The 23,848-nt window shown below is 35.7% G+C and overlaps 1 protein-coding gene across 1 annotated transcript in view; it reads left to right on the top strand.

Annotated features, from left to right (window-relative positions):
• si:dkey-28b4.8 overlaps nt 1-23,848 on the top strand; it is a 52,401-nt gene that overhangs the window by 1,115 nt on the left and 27,438 nt on the right. Inside the window, exons 2-11 of the mRNA XM_679135.10 lie at nt 1,692-1,811; nt 1,940-1,957; nt 2,279-2,361; nt 3,788-3,892; nt 6,800-6,938; nt 15,502-15,668; nt 17,214-17,369; nt 19,476-19,617; nt 21,341-21,507; nt 21,748-21,836. Coding sequence (XP_684227.1) covers nt 1,694-1,811; nt 1,940-1,957; nt 2,279-2,361; nt 3,788-3,892; nt 6,800-6,938; nt 15,502-15,668; nt 17,214-17,369; nt 19,476-19,617; nt 21,341-21,507; nt 21,748-21,836 — 1,184 coding nt within the window. The 5' untranslated portion in view covers nt 1,692-1,693. The remainder of the gene's footprint in view (nt 1-1,691; nt 1,812-1,939; nt 1,958-2,278; nt 2,362-3,787; nt 3,893-6,799; nt 6,939-15,501; nt 15,669-17,213; nt 17,370-19,475; nt 19,618-21,340; nt 21,508-21,747; nt 21,837-23,848) is intronic.

Raw genomic sequence — 23,848 nt, 5'->3', positions numbered from 1 at the left:
GGAATTGATGAGTAGTTAAGGATGAGTTAATGATGATGTGCCCCTTCAAATAAAGTCATGGCATAATTATGCATTAAAAGCTCATGAACTCATGTTGGTTGCATTTAGCTTTAACATAAATGTTAAATAATGCATTAATTAACAACATGTACTAACAAGTAGTTAAGGTAGCCGTTATTTACACATCTGGTGACTCATGTTGTCGTTAAAGTTAATTCATAAATAGCGGATGCCTTTATGTATTAATTTAGTTTACGCATTATTACATCATTATTCATGTACTGTTATTGTTTAGTGTTACCCAAGTTTAAATGATTTACACCAGGGAATAGTTTTACATGCAAATATACATATTAGAGTCTTTTAAGGAGTTCACATATAAATCAAAATCCTTTCTGAAAATAAAAAAGTGAGGGTGTTCATTTATGGATGTACAATTTAGCCAGAAAATGCAATAAATTAATGATACATTTACAATGAGAGGGATCTAAATTCAGAGAGTAACCAAAGAATAAAATTTTTGGGGATATACAAAAGTTTGGACATTAGAATGGAAAAGTCAACCCAAAACACTCCCAAAATAAATCGTCCTCCAGTTGCAGAGTTCACCATTTGGAGTTTAAAATGCTGCGGCTGTCCTTATTTGTACTTTATTTCTGTTTAAACCTGTAAATGTTTGACACAAATACTCGCCATTAACTTGAATTCCTTCTTTATTTCTAAGAATGAAATGTGAATGAGATTATATCGATTGTATTTCACATATATGCATGCTTCGTTATGTTTGAAACATCATACATTGCATTGAGTAACCAATGATGGAGTTAGATTTTGCTGTGTTGTCCCTTTAAAAGCATCTTAAAGGGATAGTTCACCGTAAATGAACGTTTGCTTTAAAGGGATGGTTCAGCCAAAAATGAAAATGTCTAAATTTCTTTCTTCTGTTGAACAGAAAACAAGATATTGTGAAAAAATGTTGCTAAAAACCATGCGTTGATATCCAGAGAGGGAACAAAAAACACAGCAGAAGTAAATGGCTGTTTTTGTTTTATCGTTCTTCTGTATAATATTCCTTTGTGTTCAACAGAAGAAAGAAACTCAAACAGGTTTGGAACAAGTTGAGGATGAGTAAATGATGACAGAATCTTCATTTTTGGGTGAACTATCTCTTTAATTTACTCACCATCAGGCTGTCCAAGACATAAAGCTATTAAAATGATTCATAAAAGGAGGTCAAGTGGATACAGGGGCACTCCGAGAGTCAAAAAACATACAATGTGAACACACCAAGTCAATGTGAAGATACATGAAGTGAAACGATCGGTCTGTTATTTACGACAGGTATTAATCCACAGCCTCTGTAAACAATCCCAACTGAGTCAACACAGTCTGCAGCGTGAACTTCCTGTCGTGTAATGACATATCAAACATTGGGAATCTGTTTCAAGTCAATGTTGTAAAAACAAAGGGTGCCAGTTTACATGTGACTAATCGTTTTACCCTATTTTTTTCTTGTCAGGAGCTGCAGGTATCCATTTTGTTTTGCTTATAGATGTTTGTTTTGTGCTGTTAGCACTGTTAGCGCCATTTTGAATCATTAGATTAATTGACAATAGTTCCAGCTCAATTAGGTGAAAAAAAGGCTAATTTTGTTTGAACTATCTCTTTAAATGTATACTTTTGTCTGGTAGGGATGGACAATGCCCATACAAAGACGGTTGAGGAGGTGCTGGGATATTTCAGTGTCAATGAGACAACAGGGCTGAGCTCTGAGCAACTGAGGAAAAGCAGGGAAAGATGGGGCCCCAATGGTACTGCATAACATGCTAAAATACAACAGTTTGTTGTGCTTTATAAACAATAAATAAGATTTAATGTAAACTTTATCATGTTTTTCTTCTCCCTTTTTTTCTTTATCTTGCTACAACCTGTGCCACAGAGTTACCCGCAGAAGAAGGTAAGCTGCTCCCTTGGGTTTGAGTAATTATTTGCAGATATTTCATCATGTCTCTAAGTTGAACGTCTCTCCGAGCTTACCTTTGCTGCATGGGAGATGCAGGTTGTGTAGTTAATTAGAGTTATTATTAGAACCCCTTGAGAACGTTAGATGAGGTTTGCACTCTCTTTGTTGATGAATAGATCTTGATTGAATGCGGATATGCAGTATTTTTGATGGTTTACATGTTACAGGTTATTTAGTTTGGGGAGTTATTTGACATTTAATGGAAAGTGATCTTGAAACCTGTGTCTGTAACCTTTTTTGGGCTTGTGTTTACAGGGAAGTCACTATGGGAACTCGTTCTGGAGCAGTTTGAGGATCTTCTAGTTAGGATTCTCCTCCTTGCAGCCTGTATTTCCTTTGTAAGTATAGATCAAATATTGTATTTATTGTAGGATATATAACAAATAGATAGATAGATAGATAGATAGATAGATAGATAGATAGATAGATAGATAGATGGATGGATGGATGGATGGATGGATGGATGGATGGATGGATGGATGGATGGATGGATGGATGGATGGATGGACTGACGGACGGACAGACAGATAGATAGATAGATAGATAGATAGATAGATAGATAGATAGATAGATAGTTAGAAATGAAAAACAGATATATTCATGTTAAATTCCTTAGCATTTAACTTAATTTGATAAAATATATATGTATAAATTGTATTAAATTGCATATTAAAATAATAAATGGTCTTGATGACAAATTTGGTCTTCATCCTCAATGTCATCAATTAATCATTGTTCTAAATAGGCTTGGTAAGATATTGACAGTTGGGTAAATGGAATTTTGTGGGTAATATTTTCTGTAAATCATGAAAAGTATGATTATACATTATTATAGATGCTTTGTTACATATATTATACATAGCAGGGTGTCTGCGGGGTCTTAAAAAGTATTAAAAGTTGATCAATCCATTTAGAGAAATTTAAGGCCCCTAAAAAGTATTAAAAACTCCTAAATGCTATTTAACAAGGTATTACATTTTGTATCAGTAGGCTAAAGTTTGCCTAATTTTAATCTGTAAATATTGGGATGTTGTGGAGATTTTCGGAAATCGAGATTTGACATCACGCTGATTTGTTTACTGCTGTAACCAGGGAAACACTGTCATTCCTGCTGTTCTCTAGCGCCACCTGTTGGATTAGCATTTTTATTTAGTGCATGAATAATGTTGTAGTGACCATCAGTATAATGTTTATTACCCTCAGTATTTATTAAATATACTCTAAGTTAAAATGTCGGTGATGAGGTCTTAAAATGTATGGAAAGAGTATTAAATAAGGACGTATTTAATTTCATTCCTGTATATACCCTGACATACTTATTTGCTCAGAAAAGAAAAAAAATAAACTGGAATTTTTTTATATACAAAACAATAAATGAATACACGCACATAATTCTTCAATTACCTTAATATTATTCATATTTATGAAAGATACTTTTATTAATTAACAGCGTGTGCTGTTTTTGCATATTTGTGCTTAAAACATGGATATAGGTATTGTTACTTTAAAATCATAATTAATTAGTATGCTAAACTGTATGTTATTTAAAGTGTAGATATAACTCCAGTCTTCACTTAGAATTATGTGGTTAATTTAGGATTTTCTTATTTTGAGAATCTGTTGGATTGTTCTTTATGGTAACTTTTTCTACACATTACACTTGTGCATGTTCGTCAATTAAAAACATTGTGCAGTATATTGTTGTATAGAGGTTAGGCAAAAGATGCCACTGATCATGTTTTAAAATCAAATGTTCTGTTTCAGACTCTGGCCTGGTTTGAGGAAGGGGAAGGAACCATCACAGCCTTCGTAGAGCCATTTGTCATTCTCCTTATTCTTATTGCCAACGCCATTGTAGGAGTGTGGCAGGTACAGGCTAACTAATTATTTTACTACAATAACTTCATTTATAAAATCAGCAAATGGATAATACAAATGAGATATTTTACAAATTAAATTAGCAAAGCACAATTCTAGTCATTTATTTAGTAAAATATCTTATTGTGTTTTTTATTGTGCCTTACTTCCGAGATAAACCTTTTATAATAAAGAAACTTTAATAAAGCAGTTTTGGGAGGCAAAGCAGTGGCGCAGTAGGTATTGCTGTTGCCTCACTGCAAGAAAGTTGCTGGGTCGCTGATTCGAGCCTCGGCTCAGTTGGTGTTTCTGTGTGGAGTTTGCATGTTCTCCCTGCATTCGCGTGGGTTTCCTCCTGGTGCTCCGGTTTCCCCCACAGTCCAAAGACATGCGGTACAGGTGAATTGGGTAGGCTAAATTGTCCTTAGTGTATGTACGTGTGTATGTGCGTGTGCGTGTGTGTGTGTGTGTGTGTGTGTGTGTGGATGTTTCCCAGAGATGGGTTGCGGCTGGAAGGGCATCCGCTGCGTAAAAAACTTGCTGGATAAGCTGGCCTCTTATCAATAAAGGGACTAAGCCGACAAGAAAATGAATGAATGAAAGCAGTTTTGAATAATAACACAAATTATATCAAGTGATCTCTAAAAAATTTTTATTTTTTATGTGGGACATTTAGGGAAATGTGTATTTATGTGTATGTTGGCTTAAAAATATTACCTTAAAAAGTATACACTATACCAGGGGTTCTCAAACATTTTTAATTTCAGGGCTCACCTCCTTTTCTGAAATTTTGAAGGCCCACACTGTAAAAAAAAAAAAAAAACCTGTAAAAAAACAGCCGATAGATCACTAGTGATCGTCACAGTTCGCATAGCAACATTGTTGCAGTAGTAAAATAAACATTTCCCTAGTTTAACAGTGCATGCACACACCTGCTAACAGTCCCGTTTTTCCCGGGAGTCTCTTGTATTTCAGAGACATCTCCCGTATTGTTCCGTCTCCCGGAAAACTTCCGGAATTACACCCCCCTCTCCCCCCACTCCTCAGCTTTTTGGTACAGTCCCCATGCACACCAAACCAACGCCAAAGAGCTTAGAATGACCAAGAGGCGACACTCAATAGTTCCATTGCAACAGCAGCACCCAGCAACAGCCCCGGATTCCGCCATTTTGGAGTGAAAGCGATCGGCTGTCCATTGGATCTTATTGCCTCTTGGTGATTCTATGCTCTTTGCCAACGCGCAACCATCCTCATACCCCCTCCCCGCTCTTCATTTCGCGCACATCTTACGTTCCAACCACCATCCTCCCTGCTCTTCACTTTGCGCGCACCCCCGGATAAAATCTCCCGGATTTTATGATCCGAATGTTGTCAGGATTGTGCATGCATTATATGCAGCCTACAATGATAAGCAATTATTTCACTTTATTAACCTCATGCTAATCTTCATATGTTTACTGTCTTCACTAAAAATAATTTGACTGAATTTATGTTTCCCTATTTTTACAGGAATTATCTGTAAATATCAACGTAAAATTACGTGTTACTCTCTAAAAATACATACAATTTCCTTTAAAAAGCTGAAAAATAACGTAATATTAAATTACAAGCAATAACTGTAAATTTAATGTTAGATTTTTTTTTTATTACAGAACATATCTGTAAAACAACAGCTATTTCACTGTATAATAAAAAACCTGGAAAATTCTGTAAAAAATACAGATTATTATTAAACAAATTACTGTGCACCTGTCTGACATTTTGATTTAAACTGATTGTCTAAAGAAAATGCTTATTTTAATTTTTTATTTATTAGCAAAACATTTCTTTTGCCTTCTACTATTATTCTATTATTCATCCACAGCATTTTATAAAAAAAGAAACATTATATACATAACACACATAGATTCAAAGCTCCTGAATTCTTTACTTGAGTTATTTTTTACAACTACAGAGTATCTGGGCCTTTTCTTCAATACATGAACCTGACAGCACAACAGGAGATGGCAAAAAAAAGCTGCTGTTTTGAATTGGACTGACACTATTCATATCCATTAAAAATAAACAAAGAAATGTAAAATAACTCTAAATCTGTTAAAGCACATCAATCTGAAGGCAGTTGTGTTTGCAACTCCATAACAAAGTGTTCACACAAAGAGAGCACGTATAGATTGTGAATCAACAGACTTTGGTGACTCTGATACGGTATGAGTTGCAGACGAGAGGCATGCGCAAGTTGGTTATTATAACTAATCATTATTATCTTTACATTTACGTGATGGTTTGCTTTATACAACTGAGAATGGAGTCCTAGTTGGCATGCAGCGGTGGTAAGTTTAAGCCACAGTTAAGTCTATATTTAACAGTGAGGCTGTTTTTGCACTCAGTCCGAAGTAATCGAACACACAAAGCAGCAAATGCCATTACTTTGATCATTGTAATATACCATATTTAATAATGAAATCAAATAATTAAAGTGTAATTTTTAAGTTAATTTTAAGCTATCTTTCAGCCCTCCTGCAGGATCGCTGAGGCCCACCAGTTGAGAATCCCTGCACTATACCTATTTTTGACTATCTCTGCCTCCTGAATCCTACAGCTATTATTATGAAAAAGTTTAGTCTAATTTTCATCACTTTGTGCTTTTTATTCTACTAAGTTAAATTTAAATGGTGAAACGTCTATTTTCTGTATTATTTGTAATTTCAGTAATAAAGAATATTGTCAACTTTGCTGGTGGTTTAAAAAATAAATAATAAGTTAACCAGCAATCATTAATAGAATCAAATGTTCCCTATAACATTTAAGCATTTTACATCAATAACGGATTCAGTTTAATGTCAATTTTACATGTTTCTATATATCATTTCAGTTTGGGGAAAATGAATGCAACAAATCTTTTGTTTCTGTTCTTTGTAGGAGCGTAATGCAGAAAATGCCATTGAAGCCCTAAAACAGTATGAGCCGGAGATGGGGAAGGTGTACAGACAGGACAGGAAGAGTGTACAGAGGGTCCGAGCTCGAGACATTGTGCCTGGAGACATTGTGGAGGTGGCTGGTAAGAATGAGAACTAAACCTGGTATTAACATGTGTTTTCATTGATCCGGTCACAAGTGGACAATGCTAATAACAGGTGTAAATGCAGTGTGAGACGTTTTGAGCTTGTCCACTTTTGAGCTCATCCAGAGTTGGTCGAAAACCCATCTAATCAGATAGCTGTTGTAGAAACACAAATGCAGTTTCTGTCCACTGACTGACTTCATTTGTTAACATAACAGGTCATGTTGCTAAGGTGAAGCGTGCTGGCCAGAAAAGCTTAAACTGCCATTGATTCAGAATGTTCTCTTAGTAGTTTCCAATATATTTAAAGTTTTTTCGTTTGTAAAAAATAAATACAAATAAGGGCTGCACACATATATTATCGATATGGCAATGTGTATTAATAGTCATATGGCAAGATCTGCAATGTTGAGTTGATATTATTGTTGGCCAGGAGCCACAGTTCAAAACACATGATATTTGTGCTGAGTGTAACTATGATTATATTTGCAATATTATATACTGCAGAAAAACTCTATCGCAATGTCAAATTTTTTCATTATTGTGCAGCTCTACTACAAATTAGATTTTTGAAAGTAGAGCTCACCGGAAATAAAGCATTAAGCATGTTTAGTAGATTTAGCAATTTTAGTTCTATGAATGTTGACAAACAAAGTATAATTAGAGCGTTTTTGTACAGTACAAGGAAAATCGTGCAAGCTTATGTCTAGTGTTGTCACAAAATTGAAAAATATTAATATTCAAAACTAGTCAATACCATGGGAAATTAATTCAGCAACATTAAAATTATGCAAATAAACTAAAATAGGAAAAAAATAATGGTTACAGTTGAAGTGAGAATTATTCACCCCCCTATTTATTTTTTCCACAATTTCTGTTTAACAGAGATTTTTTCAGCACATTTCTAATCATAATAGTTTTAATAACTCATTTCTAATAACTGATTTATTTTATCTTTGCCATGATGACAGTAAATAATATTTGACTAGATATTTTTCAAGACACTTCTATACAGCTTAAAGCGACCTTCAAAAGCCTAACTAAGTTAATTAGGTTAACTAGGCTGGTTAGGGTAGTTAGGCAAGTTATTGTATAACGATGGTTTGTTTTGTAGACTATCAAAAAAATATAGCTTGAAGGCGCTAATAATTTTGACCTTAAAATGGTGTTTAAAAAATTAAAAACTGCTTTTATTCTAGCCGAAATAAAATGAATAAAACTTTCTCCAGAAGGAAAAAAATATTATCAGACATACTGTAGAAATTTTCTTGCTCTGCATCAGTTGGGAAATATTTAAAAAAGAAAAAAATTCAAAGGGATCTAATAATTCTGACTTCAACTGTATATCAGGTTTGTCTGTTGTCCTTAAGTCTAAAAGGCAATAAATTACAAAAGAAAAACTAAATTAGTGCAATCTCATCTTATTTTTTGATTAAAACAAAAGTGTTAAAGTCTTATTATTATTAATCATTTTTTATCTCCCTGTTGGTGAGAAAAGAACGTGCGAGAAAGCAAAGCCAGTATTCATACTAACCAAAACTAATATTGTTTCATTTTAAGTATTTCAGCATCGATACATCGATATTTTTGACAACACGACTTATATCACATAATTGGATTGTAAGAGGTGTCATGGTGGTGCAGTGGGTAGCACGATCGCCTCACAGCAAGAAGGTCGCTGGTTCGAGTCTCGACTGGGTCCGTTGGCATTTCTGTGATGAGTTTGCATGTTCTCCCCGTGTTCGAGTGGGTTTCCTCCGGGTGCTCCAATTTCCCCCACAGTCCAAAGACATGCTCTGTAGGTGAATTGAGTTAAAAGCTAAATTGGCCATAGTGTATGGGTGTGAATGAGTGTCTATGGATGTTTCCCAGTGATGGGTTGCAGCTGGAAGGGCTTCCGCTGCGTAAAACATATGCTGGCTAAATTGGCGGTTCATTCCACTGTGGCGACCCCAGACTAATAAATGGACTAAGCCGAAAAGAAAATGAATGAATGAATGGATTTAAATAGGAGAGAATGCCTATACAAAGATATGCATTTAAATGCCAGGTGTAAATGGGAATGGGTTACTCTTGTTTACTTGTGATCTGATCGACCAAATACACAATACAAATATGTAAACAGGGTTTTAGATATTTGGATCTCTTTTTATTTGATTCTCATCTTTATTATTTGCCACAATTGAATTCCCTGAGAGACTTTCAGAACGCTGATATGTTTCATTTATGTTGCTGTAGTGATTTATAATTAATGTTAAACTAATTCATTTATTTGAGGTTACAGTAAAAACATTAGACATGTGTTTCCGAAAAGACAAATAAAGAGGTCTGCTGTCAAAGGATATATCTGGATATATTTTAGGATAATGCTGAATCAAGATAGTTGTGTTCTGACTGTTTGTGTAAGTCAATCAAATGTGCCCAGCAAATTTTCCTGCATTAAAGATATTTCTCAAGAACACAGCCAGCTGTTCCCACAGTTTTGTTAGTTACTATTTTGGCATACTTGGATTTTTCCCAAAAACCATGCAGAGTGATTATCTGACGTAACAACTGTCAAGACTTTCTATCCAAACCTTATGAAAAATCCTCATCAGATTGTTCATTTTCCTCATTAATCAATGGTTAAACTTGTTTAATCAGACTAACCAGTTACTAAAAAGTTTCTGATAAAAACCACTGTCTCACATTCCAGGTTCACATAGTCTTTAGTTGATTGAGTACTGTTTATATCTTTTTGAAACTGCGCCTGGGCATTTGGCCAGTTATATACACCGAGCTGTTCTACCATTCTTGTGGGTGAGCTGTGACTTGCTGCCACTGTTCCTTTTGCGTCAGTGCTTTTTCCAGATTTATTGTTATTTATTACTGGTAGCAGACTATTTTCCAACATGCATTAAAGTGTGTTGATGCACCTGCGATTGGAGCACTTAGCGTCTTGCTAACTCTGTTAGTTGCCTCCTGTTGCTTTGAAAACTCACATCAAAGTCTTAATTGTCTGACCTCGTCCTTGCTGCTAATTGGCAATCAGCCTAATTTGACTGTCCTTTGTGGCTGCATTTGTAAGTATGATTTGGTCACTTCAAAGTTCAGTCTGTAATTCATTTATATACACTCCCCGGCCACTTTAATAGGTACATCTTACTAGTACAGGGTTGGATGTTGTACTGTTGACACAATGTTCAGTTGACACAATGTGCCAAGGAAATATCCCCCACACCATTACACCACAACCACCAGCCTGATCTGTTGATACAAGGCAGGATGGATCCATGCTTTCATTGTGTTGATGCCAAATTCTGACCCTACTATCCGAATGTTGCAGCAGAAATCGAGACTCATTAGACCAGGCAGCATTTTCCCAATCATCTATTGTCTAATTTTGGTGAGCATGTATGAATTGTAGCCTTAGTTTCCTCTTCTTAGCTGACAGGAGTGGTACCCGGTGTGGTATTCTGCTGCTGTAGACCATCTGCCTCAAGGTTGGTCGTGTTGTGCAGTCTAAGATGCTCTTCTGTATACCCCGGTTGTATCGAGTGGTTATTTAAGTTACTGTTGGCCTTCTGCCAGCTCGAACCAGTCTGGCCATTCTTCTTTGACCTCTGGCATCAACGAGGCATTTGCCGCTCACTAAATATTTTCTCTTTTTTGGACCATTTTCTTTAAACCCTAGAGATGGTTGTGCGTGAAAATCCTAGATCAGCAGTTTCTTAAACACTCAGAACAGCCCACCTGATACCAACAACCATGCCATGTTCAAAGCCACTTAAATCACCTTTCTTCTCCATTCTGATGCTCGGTTTGAACTGCAGCAGATCGTCTTGACTTGGACAGGTGTTCCTAATAAAGTGGCCAGTGAGTGTACATTTACATACAAAATGTCTAAAAGATCACATAAAAAATCTGGGATTCAAAGACACAATTTAAGATTTTAAACAGATTTTCAAGTCCCTTATAATCATTTTAAATGGCCAAATTGTCCACATACTGTAAGTTTGTAACATTGATGCTTTAAAATATGTTTTAAGGGATGGTTCAATCAAAGATGATAATGTTTCCACCATTTACTCATTCTCCACCTGTTTTAAACCTGTTTGTAGTTTTTTTTCCCTGTTAAACATAAAGGAAGATATTCTAAAGAATGCTGTATATATTGTTTTATATAATTCTTCTGAATGTCTTTTTTTGTGTTCAACAGAAGAAGGTAATTAATAGAAGTTGAGAAAATGGAGAAAAGTTTTTTATTTTTGGGTGAATTATTCCTTTACGTCATGTATAGGTTACTAAAAGCGCTCATCAATGGCCATCGTTTTATTTTTCGTTTTATTTCATTATTATATTTTTTCTGTCAGCTTTATCTTTGTTTTTAACTTGTGTTATATATTTATATGTATATATACGATAGTGTATTTTGTGTTATTATGCTTTGTTTCTATTTTTAGCTGTGGCTTTTTATCATTCTGTCAAGGGTCTACAGATGAAAAATAACCATTCTTGGCTAATTCTGGCTCATTTTACAGTAATGTTTATTAATGTTCCTTGCCCCTGTAAACAAATAACTAAACTAAACCGAGGTGGCCAATCAAAGAATACAGGCTTTACTGTAAACAAAAGCTAAATATGTATTTACTTTCAGTTTTCAATTGGTGAAATAGTGTGAGGCGAAATGTAAATAGCTAAATATTTAATATCTGCCCTCCATTTTATGACAGAAATGTCAAATGACAAACATACAGCATAGTATTACAAACTACTGGAGATTTGTCAAATTTGATCATTTTACCATTTTAAATTATATGTATACACACTTACTCATGTCATTTTTAAAGTACATAATATTAGTTAGTGGTAGTAGTAGTTGAACATTAACAACAATAATAATAATATTCATGGTTGGGTATGCTAAAATTGACCGTAGTGAATTTAGTGTCAGTGTAAAAGAGTGTGTATGTGTTAGCAGAGATGGGTTGCAGCTGGAAGGGCATCGCTGCGTAAAACATATGCTGTATAAGTTGGCGGTTCATTCCGCTGTGACGACCCCAGATTAATAAAGGCACTAAGCCGACAAGAAACTGAATGAATGAATAATATTCATAGTCTCTGCATTTTGTCATGTGACACTGATGACTTTTTTTTCTCTGATTATAATGTCAGGGCTCTGAAATAACATTGGATATTTGAAGAATAACAAATAACATTTTAGTTTGAAGAAATTTCAGTTTGATTATTTTTTTGTGTGGTCTTTAATATCAGATTTGACAGAAAGGGTTAAGACCCAGTCTCTGAATTGTCTTGGCCTGCCACTCTGCCTGATCTATTCTAAGACTCCCAAAGCTAATGAATAAAAATAAGGTTGAGGTCTTTTTTTTGCGTCAGTCTGTATCTTGACTGACGTTGGTTTCCAAAGATAGATTGTAAAGAATGAGGTGCTAAATAGCAGAGTTTCAGTTGAAACCTCAGGGCCTCGCTGTTAAAATAAAAACTCATTAGTTATTTAAAGCAGTTAACTAGTTTACTCGATTTATAGCTTTTATTGATAGCAAATGGGAACATCTCAAGAATTAAAGGTTTTCTAAATATAAGGTCAGTTAAGTTACACAGTTTTTTCATTGACTTCTGTTCATATGGAGTCACTGCATTCAATTTTGGTGAACTCTGAACTGTGAAATAACATCATGTAAAGATGTGCAGATAATGTAAGATATCTGTGAACTGAATTCAAATTAAAACACTTAATTAAAGTCTGCATTTTGTAATTTTGTTTTTAAACAATGCCCTCTACAGTCATTATCCCAGCAGACACAGTGTTATAAGGCGTTAATAATAAGTTAGATTTAGGTCACCTGTGTTTAAAGACAATGTTATTTTGACGTCCAATAACGACGTAAAATGACGTTGATATTTTAGTTGGAAAGTGGCTAAAATCCAACATTGAATCAACCTTTTAAACCGCCATACATTTCTGAGCGGAGTTTACACGTTCTCCCCGTGCTCACGTGGGTTTCCCCCAGTTTCCTTCCACCATCCAAAAACATGGAACTTAAGTTAATCGACTAATCCAAATCGGCACCATAGACATGCTCCTAATAAGAAGTTATCTCTTAAGAGCAATCACTATCTGTTCATTAGCTACCACAGCGGGGGAGTTCTCGAGATCTACCTGAGCTCAAACTCCCCTCTCGCCTTGCAAACGAGAGGAAGCCCCGGGCTTGAGGATTTTATGAGCTTAGGGCTCTCCTGGGACAGCATGCCAAACAAGCTTTACTATCAATCATCAGCTAAGTGTGAACTTAGAACTGTCCGACGTTCGATATTGACGCCTGCCTAGCGTTGGGTCATCCCGATTTTTATCTCCAAACAAAATGCCAAAAAATCACACAGGTAGAAGAGATTAAATAATAGATAAATATTACAAGTACTTTTAGATGAGTTCAAAAATGTATTTTGTTAACCTATATTGTTTTGTTGCTATGTATTATTGAAACACTTTAGCCCAAAGTTGTTGAGTGCTTTTTCTTAAAGACTTTTCTTTAGCCCAAGACTTTTCCCTGCACCACTTCTGCTCTGAGATATTTCTGTCTTTCTTTAAGTGTCGTTTAACGTCAAGGAGTGATTTTGCATGTTCATTCTGCCAGTGAAAATCTCTCAGAAATGAATGATGAAAAATGTCTCTCACTGACATTATGTGCCAAAAAATTTTGATGGTGTTCAGAAGCCTTCGAAGGGTACATAATATGCTTCTTTTTACTAGCTGTTGATGTCCCTAGACTGTGTATGTAAAGTTTCAGCTCAAAATACCACACACATATTTTTTATAACTCTTTGAAACTGCCTGTTTTAGGCTTTGACACAAATTGTGCCATTTTAGTGACTGTCGCTTAAAATTCAAATAAGATTGTCCTCTTTTCAAAAGAAGGCGGAGCTTTTAATGCCTATGTGTCAGCATAGTGGCAGATTATGAAAATGTCAATGGAAATTGCTCAGAAGGAGTCTATGGTGTTCATTTGTGCATCCTAAAATTACACATTTATATCGCCTCTTACGCCCCGTTTACACTGTCAGGTCTTGATGCCCAATTCCGATTTGTAACCTATATCTGATTTTTTTGCCTGTCCATTTACATGTTGTTTTAATTGTGACACATATCCAATTCTTGTGTTAAACTTGCCATACCATTTACGATGTCGCGCATGCATAAAAGTCGAGGTTCTAGCATCTGTGCCACACTAGCCACGATGGAAAAAATTGTCTTGTTTTTAGCTCTGCAAAATATGCGAAGCGTAGTATAAGCAGTGAATGGTTCAGTCCAGATCTACCCCCATGCAGTTTATGTAATGGTATAGCCCTGATGTGTGTGTGTAGCTGAAGATGTAGCCTTTGCCTGTGTGCGCACTGGTGTTAGAGAGAATAGAGTTGTTCTATGTGTATAAATAGCGACAAAAAGCAAAAGTGACAATACAACGTTCGCCCAACTTAAAAATGATTTTGAGGTGGAGGTGGTGAAGAGATGTCATCGCAGCTTGCACCTATGGTTTATATATGGTGTCCTCCACCATTCAGAGGAATTTGTGCACCTGACTTCTTTCCTTCTCCATGTTTCCTCTGTTGATGTTGATTACGACATTGGTGTCTCCACACACGCTCTTTCTTCTATGTCATTAAACCGCGGAGAAGCACCACATTGTCACAAGGTTATTAACATATAAAATGGAAGGCCTCAATAAATCAGATCTGCCTGTTTACATGACAGTCGCATTGTTACATATCCGATTTATATCTGATTTATTTCCACATTTGAAGGAGGCCTGAAAACGATCTCTTTTTCGTGTTTACACGGCCATAGAACAGATCCGATCCGTGTCACATATAAGCAAACAAATCGGAATTGGGCCACATTTAACCGGCAATGTAAACAGGGCCTTAGTCCCTGACATTATCCATATCAGGTATGGTGCTAAAACTTTAATGGCAGATGGCTGCTTCTCACTCAGGGCTGTCTTTGCTTATGAGAGAGTGATTGTCATTAAGGCCGTACTCACACTATGTACAGTTGCCTAAGCCAAAAGTGAAAGCCCAAGTGAACCGCGCTCAGGCCCACCTCTTCCAACCGGGCCAGGGCCAGCCAAGTGAACCGTGCTTGAGCCCGATTCAGCGCACTCACACTTCTCAAACGATCCGGGAAACGGGCCTGGGCACGGTACGCATGGCATAGTGTGAGTAGGCCCTAATGGGTGGGACTTTCCCACCTATGATGACACGTACAAAGGGAGAATGTCAATCAAAGTGTTGTTTTTTATCAAGGGTGATTATAAAAAATAGAATTGATACATTTTTACCATTAGAGGCTGGCTGTATTGGTACAGTCTTGCCACACAACTTTTTAAAGCCCTTATGAAAGTGATTTTTGCATAAAAGCTCTCCTTTAAGCATTTGTACTGAATACACATTAGTTACATTTCTGCAAATTATGCTCATCTGTTATGCTTTTAAATCTCAAACAAAATGACAAGTGTACTTGTTTGCACTTTTTTTTTCTTTTTGCACCTCTTCTTTCCTCCAGTTGGAGATAAAGTCCCAGCAGACATCCGACTGACCTCCATACGCTCTACTACTCTGAGAGTGGACCAGTCCATTCTGACAGGGGAGTCTGTATCCGTCCTTAAACACACAGACCCAGTGCCTGACCCTCGTGCCGTCAACCAGGACAAGAAGAACATGCTCTTCTCCGTAAGATTATCTCCGGCTTCTGTCTCCTAACATGATTAGGTTTTGGATTTGACGTACGAGATGTGACTGTGCATTGTTGTTTGTGTAGTGGATTATGTCCGGTAGTGGCGAGCCTGTGTGTTGAATAAAACATCACTCATATTGTTTGCTCCCACATGGCTATGGACTGAGTCATCACATCACACAGGCTTTGAGCTCCCAGATGGATAATGACCAGAGAGTACCAGCCTCAAAGACTCCACACATATACACACACATACACAGACACACACACACAAGCCTCCATTACTTCTTTCCTGCCGAGAAAATCTAATGGATGCTTGACCATGTAAGGACAGGAGCATAAACAGTGACCTGGAGGACCATGACAATGAGTGAAGCTACTTGAAATATTTTATATACACCAGTTGTAAAATGTAAATTTTTGCTTCAGCTGCCAGGTGTGGGCAAGTTTAGAATCAGCCAAACAGTATTTTGTTATATAACATATATATATATATATATATATATATATATATATATATATATATATATGTATATATATATATATATGTATATATATTATATTATATTTTAAATGGCATTTTAGAACGACAACGATTTGACATCCACAGTGGCGTGTAGCATTTCTGAGCAGCCCTCCTTCCTCTCTACCTCTGAAAATGCACATCACGTGACCACACAGACACAGACGCACTCACAGCCATGCGCTCGAGACAGCAGGTCCAGGCAGTTTCACGACTGCTTCAATCTTTCACTCACTTGTACTTAGTCATTTTAGCGAACACCTCAGATACTGTTGGCTGGTCCCTGTTGGTTGTGCGTCTTTTTTTACCGACGTCATTATAACGACACAGATGACTGCCTATTCACGAGTCTCGCAGAAAAAAGTGATTGACAGGTGGTAATTATGTGTGTATCTTGCCTTTATTCATTTACTGTATGATTTGTTTATGGGTAAAACAAAGACCATGCAGGTCAGGTAGTTTAAACGGTAGGCTACAAATAATTAATTGGTCATTAATTAATTAATTATTCATAATCGAAAATCGAATCAAATCGTGCCTTTAGAATCGAAAATGCAATCGAATCGAGGACTTGGAGGATCGTGACACCCTTAATATATATATATATATATATATATATATATATATATATATATATATATATATATATATATATATATATATATATAAAACATAAATACAAATAAAGAAGAAAGTAGTGATTTCTAAATACTTTGACTTGTATTTCATTGCTGACAATACAACATTATTTAGTGTGTTCCTCAAGATTTTTATTGTATTTTCCCCCAAAATAATCATTTCTTGCCAATAGTAATGTTTTATTCACTTTCCAAAAGCCAAATTGGCTCTTGATTGGTGTCTATTTTATGCCCTAAACAAGTCCTAAGCTTGATAAATCTAATCTAGTTTATGTTTGCTCCATACTGTAAACTACATCTATCCTTACCAATTACTTTATAAGTTTTCAATTCAAAGCCTTCCACACGTCTTACACTGATATAATTATGTGTTTCCATAGGGGACGAACATTGCAGCGGGGCGAGCGATAGGTGTTGTGGTGGCCACAGGCGTGCACACAGAGATTGGGAAGATCAGAGATGAGATGGCAGCCACAGATCCAGAGAGAACTCCTCTGCAGCAGAAACTAGACCAGTTTGGAGAACAGCTCTCTATGGTAGGACCCTCTTTTTTTTTATCTTTACTCTTTTTTTAATTTTTACTCCCATTTCTTTGTCAAGTTGTCAACTAAACTAAAGCTCTCTATATTCCATGTGCAATTCAGAGCATTTTTCTGTTGTTTGCATGAAAAACAAAGCACTAATTGTGATGATTTTTTTTAGATATTCTAAATATATATTTCCAATAAATGCAGCTTAATTAGTCCAGCATTTTAAATATATTCTACATTTTTTTTACATACACTACCTGACAAAATTTTGTCATCGATCCTAGTTGTAAGAGCAACAAATATGAATGACTTGACTTATAGTTGATCATTTGGAAAAGTTGCATAAGTTTGATTTTTCTGATGCGTCGTCTGTTGAACTGCATCCCAATCATCACAAAAACTGCAGAAGACCTACTGGAACCCACATAGACCCACGATTCTCACAGAAATCAGTCAAGTTTGGTGAACTAAAAATCATGGTTTGGGGTTACATTCAGTATAGGGATGTGCGAGAGATTTGCAGAGTAGATGGCAACATCAACAGCCTGAGGTATCAAGACAAATTCTTCAGCAGGATAGCGCTCCTTCTCATACTTCAGCTTCCACATCAAAGTTCCTGAAAGCAAAGAAGGTCAAGGTGCTCCAGGATTAGCCAGCCCAGTTACCAGACATGAACATTGTTGAGCATGTCTGGGGTAAGATGAAGGAGGAGGCATTAAAAATGAACTCAAAGAATCTTGATGAACTGCAAGGACATTCTTTGCCATTTCAAATGACTTCATTAATGAGTTATTTGACTATTGCAGAGATGTATGATGCAGACCTCCAAGCTCAAGGGAGCCATAAACAATATTAATTCTTTTTCCACTGCAGCATAACTTTATATTCTATACTGCACATTCTTTCTGTTAAGTGAAAAGACTTTTGTCTAAGCAAAGTCAGACGTTACTGTCCTAATTAAATAAATAAAAATCAAGTCAAGATCATACTTTATTTTGGTAAAATAAGCATAGTCTAGAGACCTTTGCCTTTCATATAAGCCACTTCTGATATCAAATGATCAACTAGAAGTCAAGTTGTTATTTGTTGTTTTTAAAACTTGGATAGGCAACAAGACTTTTGTCAGGTAGTGTATATGTGAGTATATACATGTGTATTCAGTTTTAATATTAATTTCAGTAACATTATGGAATAATATACAAATATTTTGATGATTTATGCAAAGTACAATGAGTAAAGTAATATTTTCTTTGTCTTTTAGTGAATGTCTATAATGGGTGATGGTTAATAAGTTATTTCTTCATTTAATATGTCTAGTTTTCATCTCCTATACTCTTAAAATCATTCTGCAGATTCTTTTAGATTTATTATAATTATTTTTCACACAAAATTCTGCACAGAAATAAAAAATCAAAAAAAGTCTACAGTCTGGACTTACTTAAGTTTATAATAATTTCTTTATATGTATTATATACAGGATGTAGAGAGAATTAACTTGCTGGAGTACAAACACAAACCCTTCCAACCAATTAAAACACTGCACATTCAAAACAACATATTCCTGCTATAGTATTGCTGTTTCCTGGTATACTTGATATCAGTGTGTTTTTAGGGCACTGCAATGATAATATGCCATTTTTGTTCCTCATTATCACACCTCATTATTTTGGCTATTTCAGCTCTTTTTTTTTACCCATTTTTTACTATTCATGAACTCAGTTGCTACATCTCTATTTATACACAATGCCATTTGCGAAATAATTGTCATCTGCCATTTACACCTCATTATAATTACACCAAACCATATTTTTATTCCTTGCCATCCAGATTGAACTGGTCTATCTTTACCTCATTCCATTCGCACTTGTACTGGTATTTCAGTAATATATAACCGCACTTTATTGGATGCGTACTTTGCCCGATAACAATAACATTTAATGTAATCTAATCTAATATCTAGTATTTCATCACAGAATTACAAAAATGAAAGTGTTTTTTACTGCAGGATTTTAGCGACATACTTGTTTATCCACTATATGACCGTCAGGATACATTTTATTGGAAAATGTGTGAGCATTATTTAGCTTTTGTTCTGTCTGTCTTTCTGTGAAGGTGATCACGGTGATCTGTGTGGCAGTGTGGGGAATAAACATCGGTCACTTCAATGACCCGGTGCATGGAGGCAGCTGGCTGCGTGGAGCTGTATATTACTTTAAGATCGCCGTGGCTCTGGCTGTAGCTGCTATTCCTGAGGGTGTGCAAATGTTACACTTTTTCTTTCTTTCTTTCTTAAAGCAAGCAAAGGCGGCACAGAAACCAAAACTGAAATTAATATCAAATAAATAACGTTTTCAAAAATGTGTATTTACATAAACTGTTTAATGTGGCATGGCAACTTTACACTGAATTCTGAGCAGACACAGACCCGCTTTAGGGCTGCCTTAAATCGGCTGTGTTAAGATGACTTAATAAGGCCAAATTATTCAAATATACATTTCTTAGAAGTACTTGTCATCCAGCTGTTTGTTTGTGGGTGTCCAAAAGTTTAAGAATGCATAAAAATGCAAATATGGATTATAAAATTATACAGACATGTGGAAAATAAAGATGTATTATTATTTGTTAAATATACAGTTAAAGTCAGAATTATTAGTCCCCTTTTGAATTTTTTTCTTTTTTTAAATATTTCCCAAATGATGTTTAACAGAGCAAGGAAATTTTCACAGTATGTCTGATAATGTTTTTTCTCCTGGAGAAAGTTTTATTTGTTTTATTTTGGCTAAAATAAAAGCAGTTTTAGCCATTTTAAGGTCAAAATTATTAGCCTCTTTAAGCAATATTTTTTTTGATAGTCTACAGAACAAACCATCACTATACAAAAATTGCCTAATTACCCTAACCTGCCTAGTTAACCTAATTACCCTAGTGAAGCCTTTAAGCTGTATAGAAGTGTCTTGAAAAATATCTAGTGAAATATTATTTACTGTCATCATGGCAAAGATAAAATAAATAAATTATTAGAAATGAGTTATTAAAACTATTATGATTAGAAATGTGTTGAAAAAGTCTTCTCTCCGTTAAACAGAAATTAGGGGAAAAAATAAAGCTTATAATTTAGGGGGGCTAATAATTCTGACTTCAACTGTAAATACACATATAAAAAAAATAATAATTTTGTTAAACATCACTTAGGGAAATATTTAAAAAAAGAAAAATTATTCAAAGAGGAGCTAATAATTCTGACTTCAACTGTGTGTGTAGCATCAGCATAAAAAGAAAAAAACTCATGTTTAAGTTGTCAGTGAATCCTTTCATTTTTACCATTATTCAGATAAGAACAAGATAAACAAATATGCATAAACAAATAAACCTAGCCCAAATTATAAAGCCATCTACATGTTTGTCAAATAATCCAGAAAACTAGTCTATCTCTGATTAAAAGTGTAGCTGGAGTCCAGATGCTTTTACGGTATGTAGCGTTTTTGTCATACCCTGATTTTCATCAAAGCTTAAAGGAACACTGCACGTTTTTTTTTTTTTTTTTTTTTTTGTAAATATGTTCATTTTAAAACTCCTCTAGGGTTAAACATCATTTTTGAATCCATTCAGCTGCTCTCTGGGTCTGGCATTAACACTTTTAGCTTAGCATAAATCATTGAATTAGAATCAGCAGCAAAGTTCCTCGAATATTACGCCAGAATGAGTCTATAATTCTTAGCTACTGTACATCTACCTAGAAAAATCTAACTTTTTATTATATGTCTATTTTAGTACGCAATGTAGCTACATTTGGTTCTTTGGTCATTTTTGAGCAAGATGCTAAAGATCTAATCCGATTCAATGATTTATGCTAAGCTAAGCTAAAAGTGCTCCAGCTAGATCGACTGAATGGCTTCAAAAATGTTAATTTTCGCTAATTTTCTCCCTCCGTGCTCCACTAACTCACTCACTCTCTTTAAAATTCTTATTTCTCACAGGTCTTCCTGCCGTCATCACCACATGCCTGGCACTTGGCACACGTCGCATGGCCCGCAAAAATGCTATAGTTCGCTCGCTCCCATCTGTGGAGACACTCGGCTGCACCTCCGTCATCTGCTCCGACAAAACAGGCACTCTAACCACCAACCAGATGTCTGTCAGCAGGGTAAGAAAGATATTTGTGTTTACTATACTCTAATATTTCTAGCAATTCTATCATTTTAAGTACGTCTGTAACATGTAACAATAGTGTCTAATGCTGTTTAGGGATCCTAACCGTGTGGATTAATCTGTTTTGGTAGTTAGGAGATTAATAACATGGAATGATGCTTGAAAGTTACTGATCAAACTTACTAATCATGTTGTGTGTATGCATGTGTGTGCATGTGTGTTTGTGTGCGTGCAGTTGTTTATTGTAGACATGGTCGCAGGTGAGAGGTGTTTACTGAACGAGTTTACAGTAACTGGATCTACTTACGCTCCTGAAGGAGAAGTGTGAGTTTATTTCGCATTTAACTACTCAGACACACACACACACATGGATGTGTTACAGGAACCTTTGGTTTGTTCAGGTTAGGTCTACATAAGTACATTTTCTTTTTAATATGGCATTTTGAAAATGATTCTCATTCATTCTGGCATTTATACTATGTTTTTTTTATTTACACTGTAAACTGTTTTTATTTACACTGTGTTTACACTGTATTTACACTTACACTGTATTTTACGTATTGTTTTTTATTTACACTGTACAACCAAAAATGTAGTATATACTTTATATGTAATATACTTTACGTTATAATGGTATTTGTGATAATCTGGTAATCAGTTGTGTAGAGAGAACATTTGTCAAATTTTAAAGCGGAAAATTCTTTAAATGTTATTTTTTTATAACAGAACTAACAATAACTTTATTATAATGATAAAGTTGGTATATAAAACTAACTCTAATTGTGTTTCTCATGAGCAAAATACATCTAGTATTAGTGCTGAAAGAGAGAAAGAAGTATGCCACAGTTAATCATTTAATTTTTAAAATCATCTCCAGCTCATTCTGAAAAGATACCGCTTTATACATTTCTGGAGAGTGCTAAATACATCCCAGGAGCTACATTTTTTGCAGTTTTTGTTTTCGCAATCCACCAGAAGCCGCTGTGTACACTTTTTGAAATTTCAAATTTCTCTTGCAAGTGCCATTCGCGTTTGCTGTTCTCACGTAAATCCACCAGAGGCCGCTGTCGTCTGACTGACTGAACGATCGACTGATCCACCATCCTCCTTCCTTAAACCCAAACAATGACCTCACCATAGTAATCGTTGTGCATATTAAAACGAAAACATGCTAGTGTAAATGCAAGCTTAAAGGGCCACGAAACCCCCGTTTTAGCAGGGTGTTTTCACACCTCTAGTTTGGAAAAAGTCAGGAAAGTGGTTGTGTCCAGCTCTATTTAGGTGGGAGTGTCGGAGAAGGGAAAGCCTAAAAATTTGCATAAAAATGTGAGTTTCGGTTTGGGTACACCTTGATTTTCACAGAGACAAAACAAACACACAGACAGGGCAGAAAGACAGTGACTGTGTTTACATGGACATCAGTAATCGAATTATTTGCCAAATTCAAATTAAATGGTGGACTTTACCTGCAGTTTGGCTCTTTCATTCAGGAACATTTCATTCATGTCCCTCGTTTGAAACGAGATATTTGATTTGAGAAACTGCTGGAAGCGTGTATTTTTAATGCAATCTTTGATACCGCATAGCGAATGAGAGAAAAAGCCCCTTCGCATTTCTTAGTAACTTAGATGCACTCGTTAGGTAGCGTTAGAATGGCGCGTGTGTATAGACCGCGTTAGATTGCGGTGTTTACATGTATACAGCATTTACAGCGGATCTTTCAGTCCAAATAATTTTGACTAAGGTCTGTCTTTAAACACTAAAGGAGTACTGCTGATGATACAAACTAACTGTGCCATCTGAATAAACAAACAAAGATTACTGATCGCTTACCAAATCGGTAGAGACAGGACAATCCAAACCAACTGGAGCCGCGTCTTTTTTAAAGGAGACGAGTATTTCACCATTTATAAATGAGAAAAGCTCTCGGGTAAAAAATGTACCTTAGACATGTATTTTTTGTTGTGCATCGCATGCACTAGTCCACACGTGAGTCCAGCTGCGCTCTCATAGCGGGAAAATAAAAACAAAACCTTTAATGCATCAAATTATAAAAGCAACAATGAAAACCTGTGTCTCCGAACAATTTTTCTTCTTCCACTTGTTTTGGCAACACAACGTGGCGTCTCTCTGCCGTGTGAACACTGTACAGGTACAGGTCTTCGAAGCTATCATGCATATTAATGAAGTTGCACTGCATACACAATGGAACGCGCTGATTGGTTTGAACCAAGTCTTTCCAATGAATGAATGCAGCACACTCAGAGACGTCGAGATGCACTCCCATACAGACATCCAGTCTCCACGCTGGATTAAACGCAGGTATCTAATCAGCG

This window comes from Danio rerio, chromosome 1, assembly GCF_049306965.1.
Source record: "Danio rerio strain Tuebingen ecotype United States chromosome 1, GRCz12tu, whole genome shotgun sequence".
Lineage (NCBI taxonomy): Eukaryota > Metazoa > Chordata > Actinopteri > Cypriniformes > Danionidae > Danio > Danio rerio.
The sequence above is the reverse complement of the archived record's forward strand: the minus strand, read 5'-3'. Positions and strand labels throughout refer to the sequence as shown.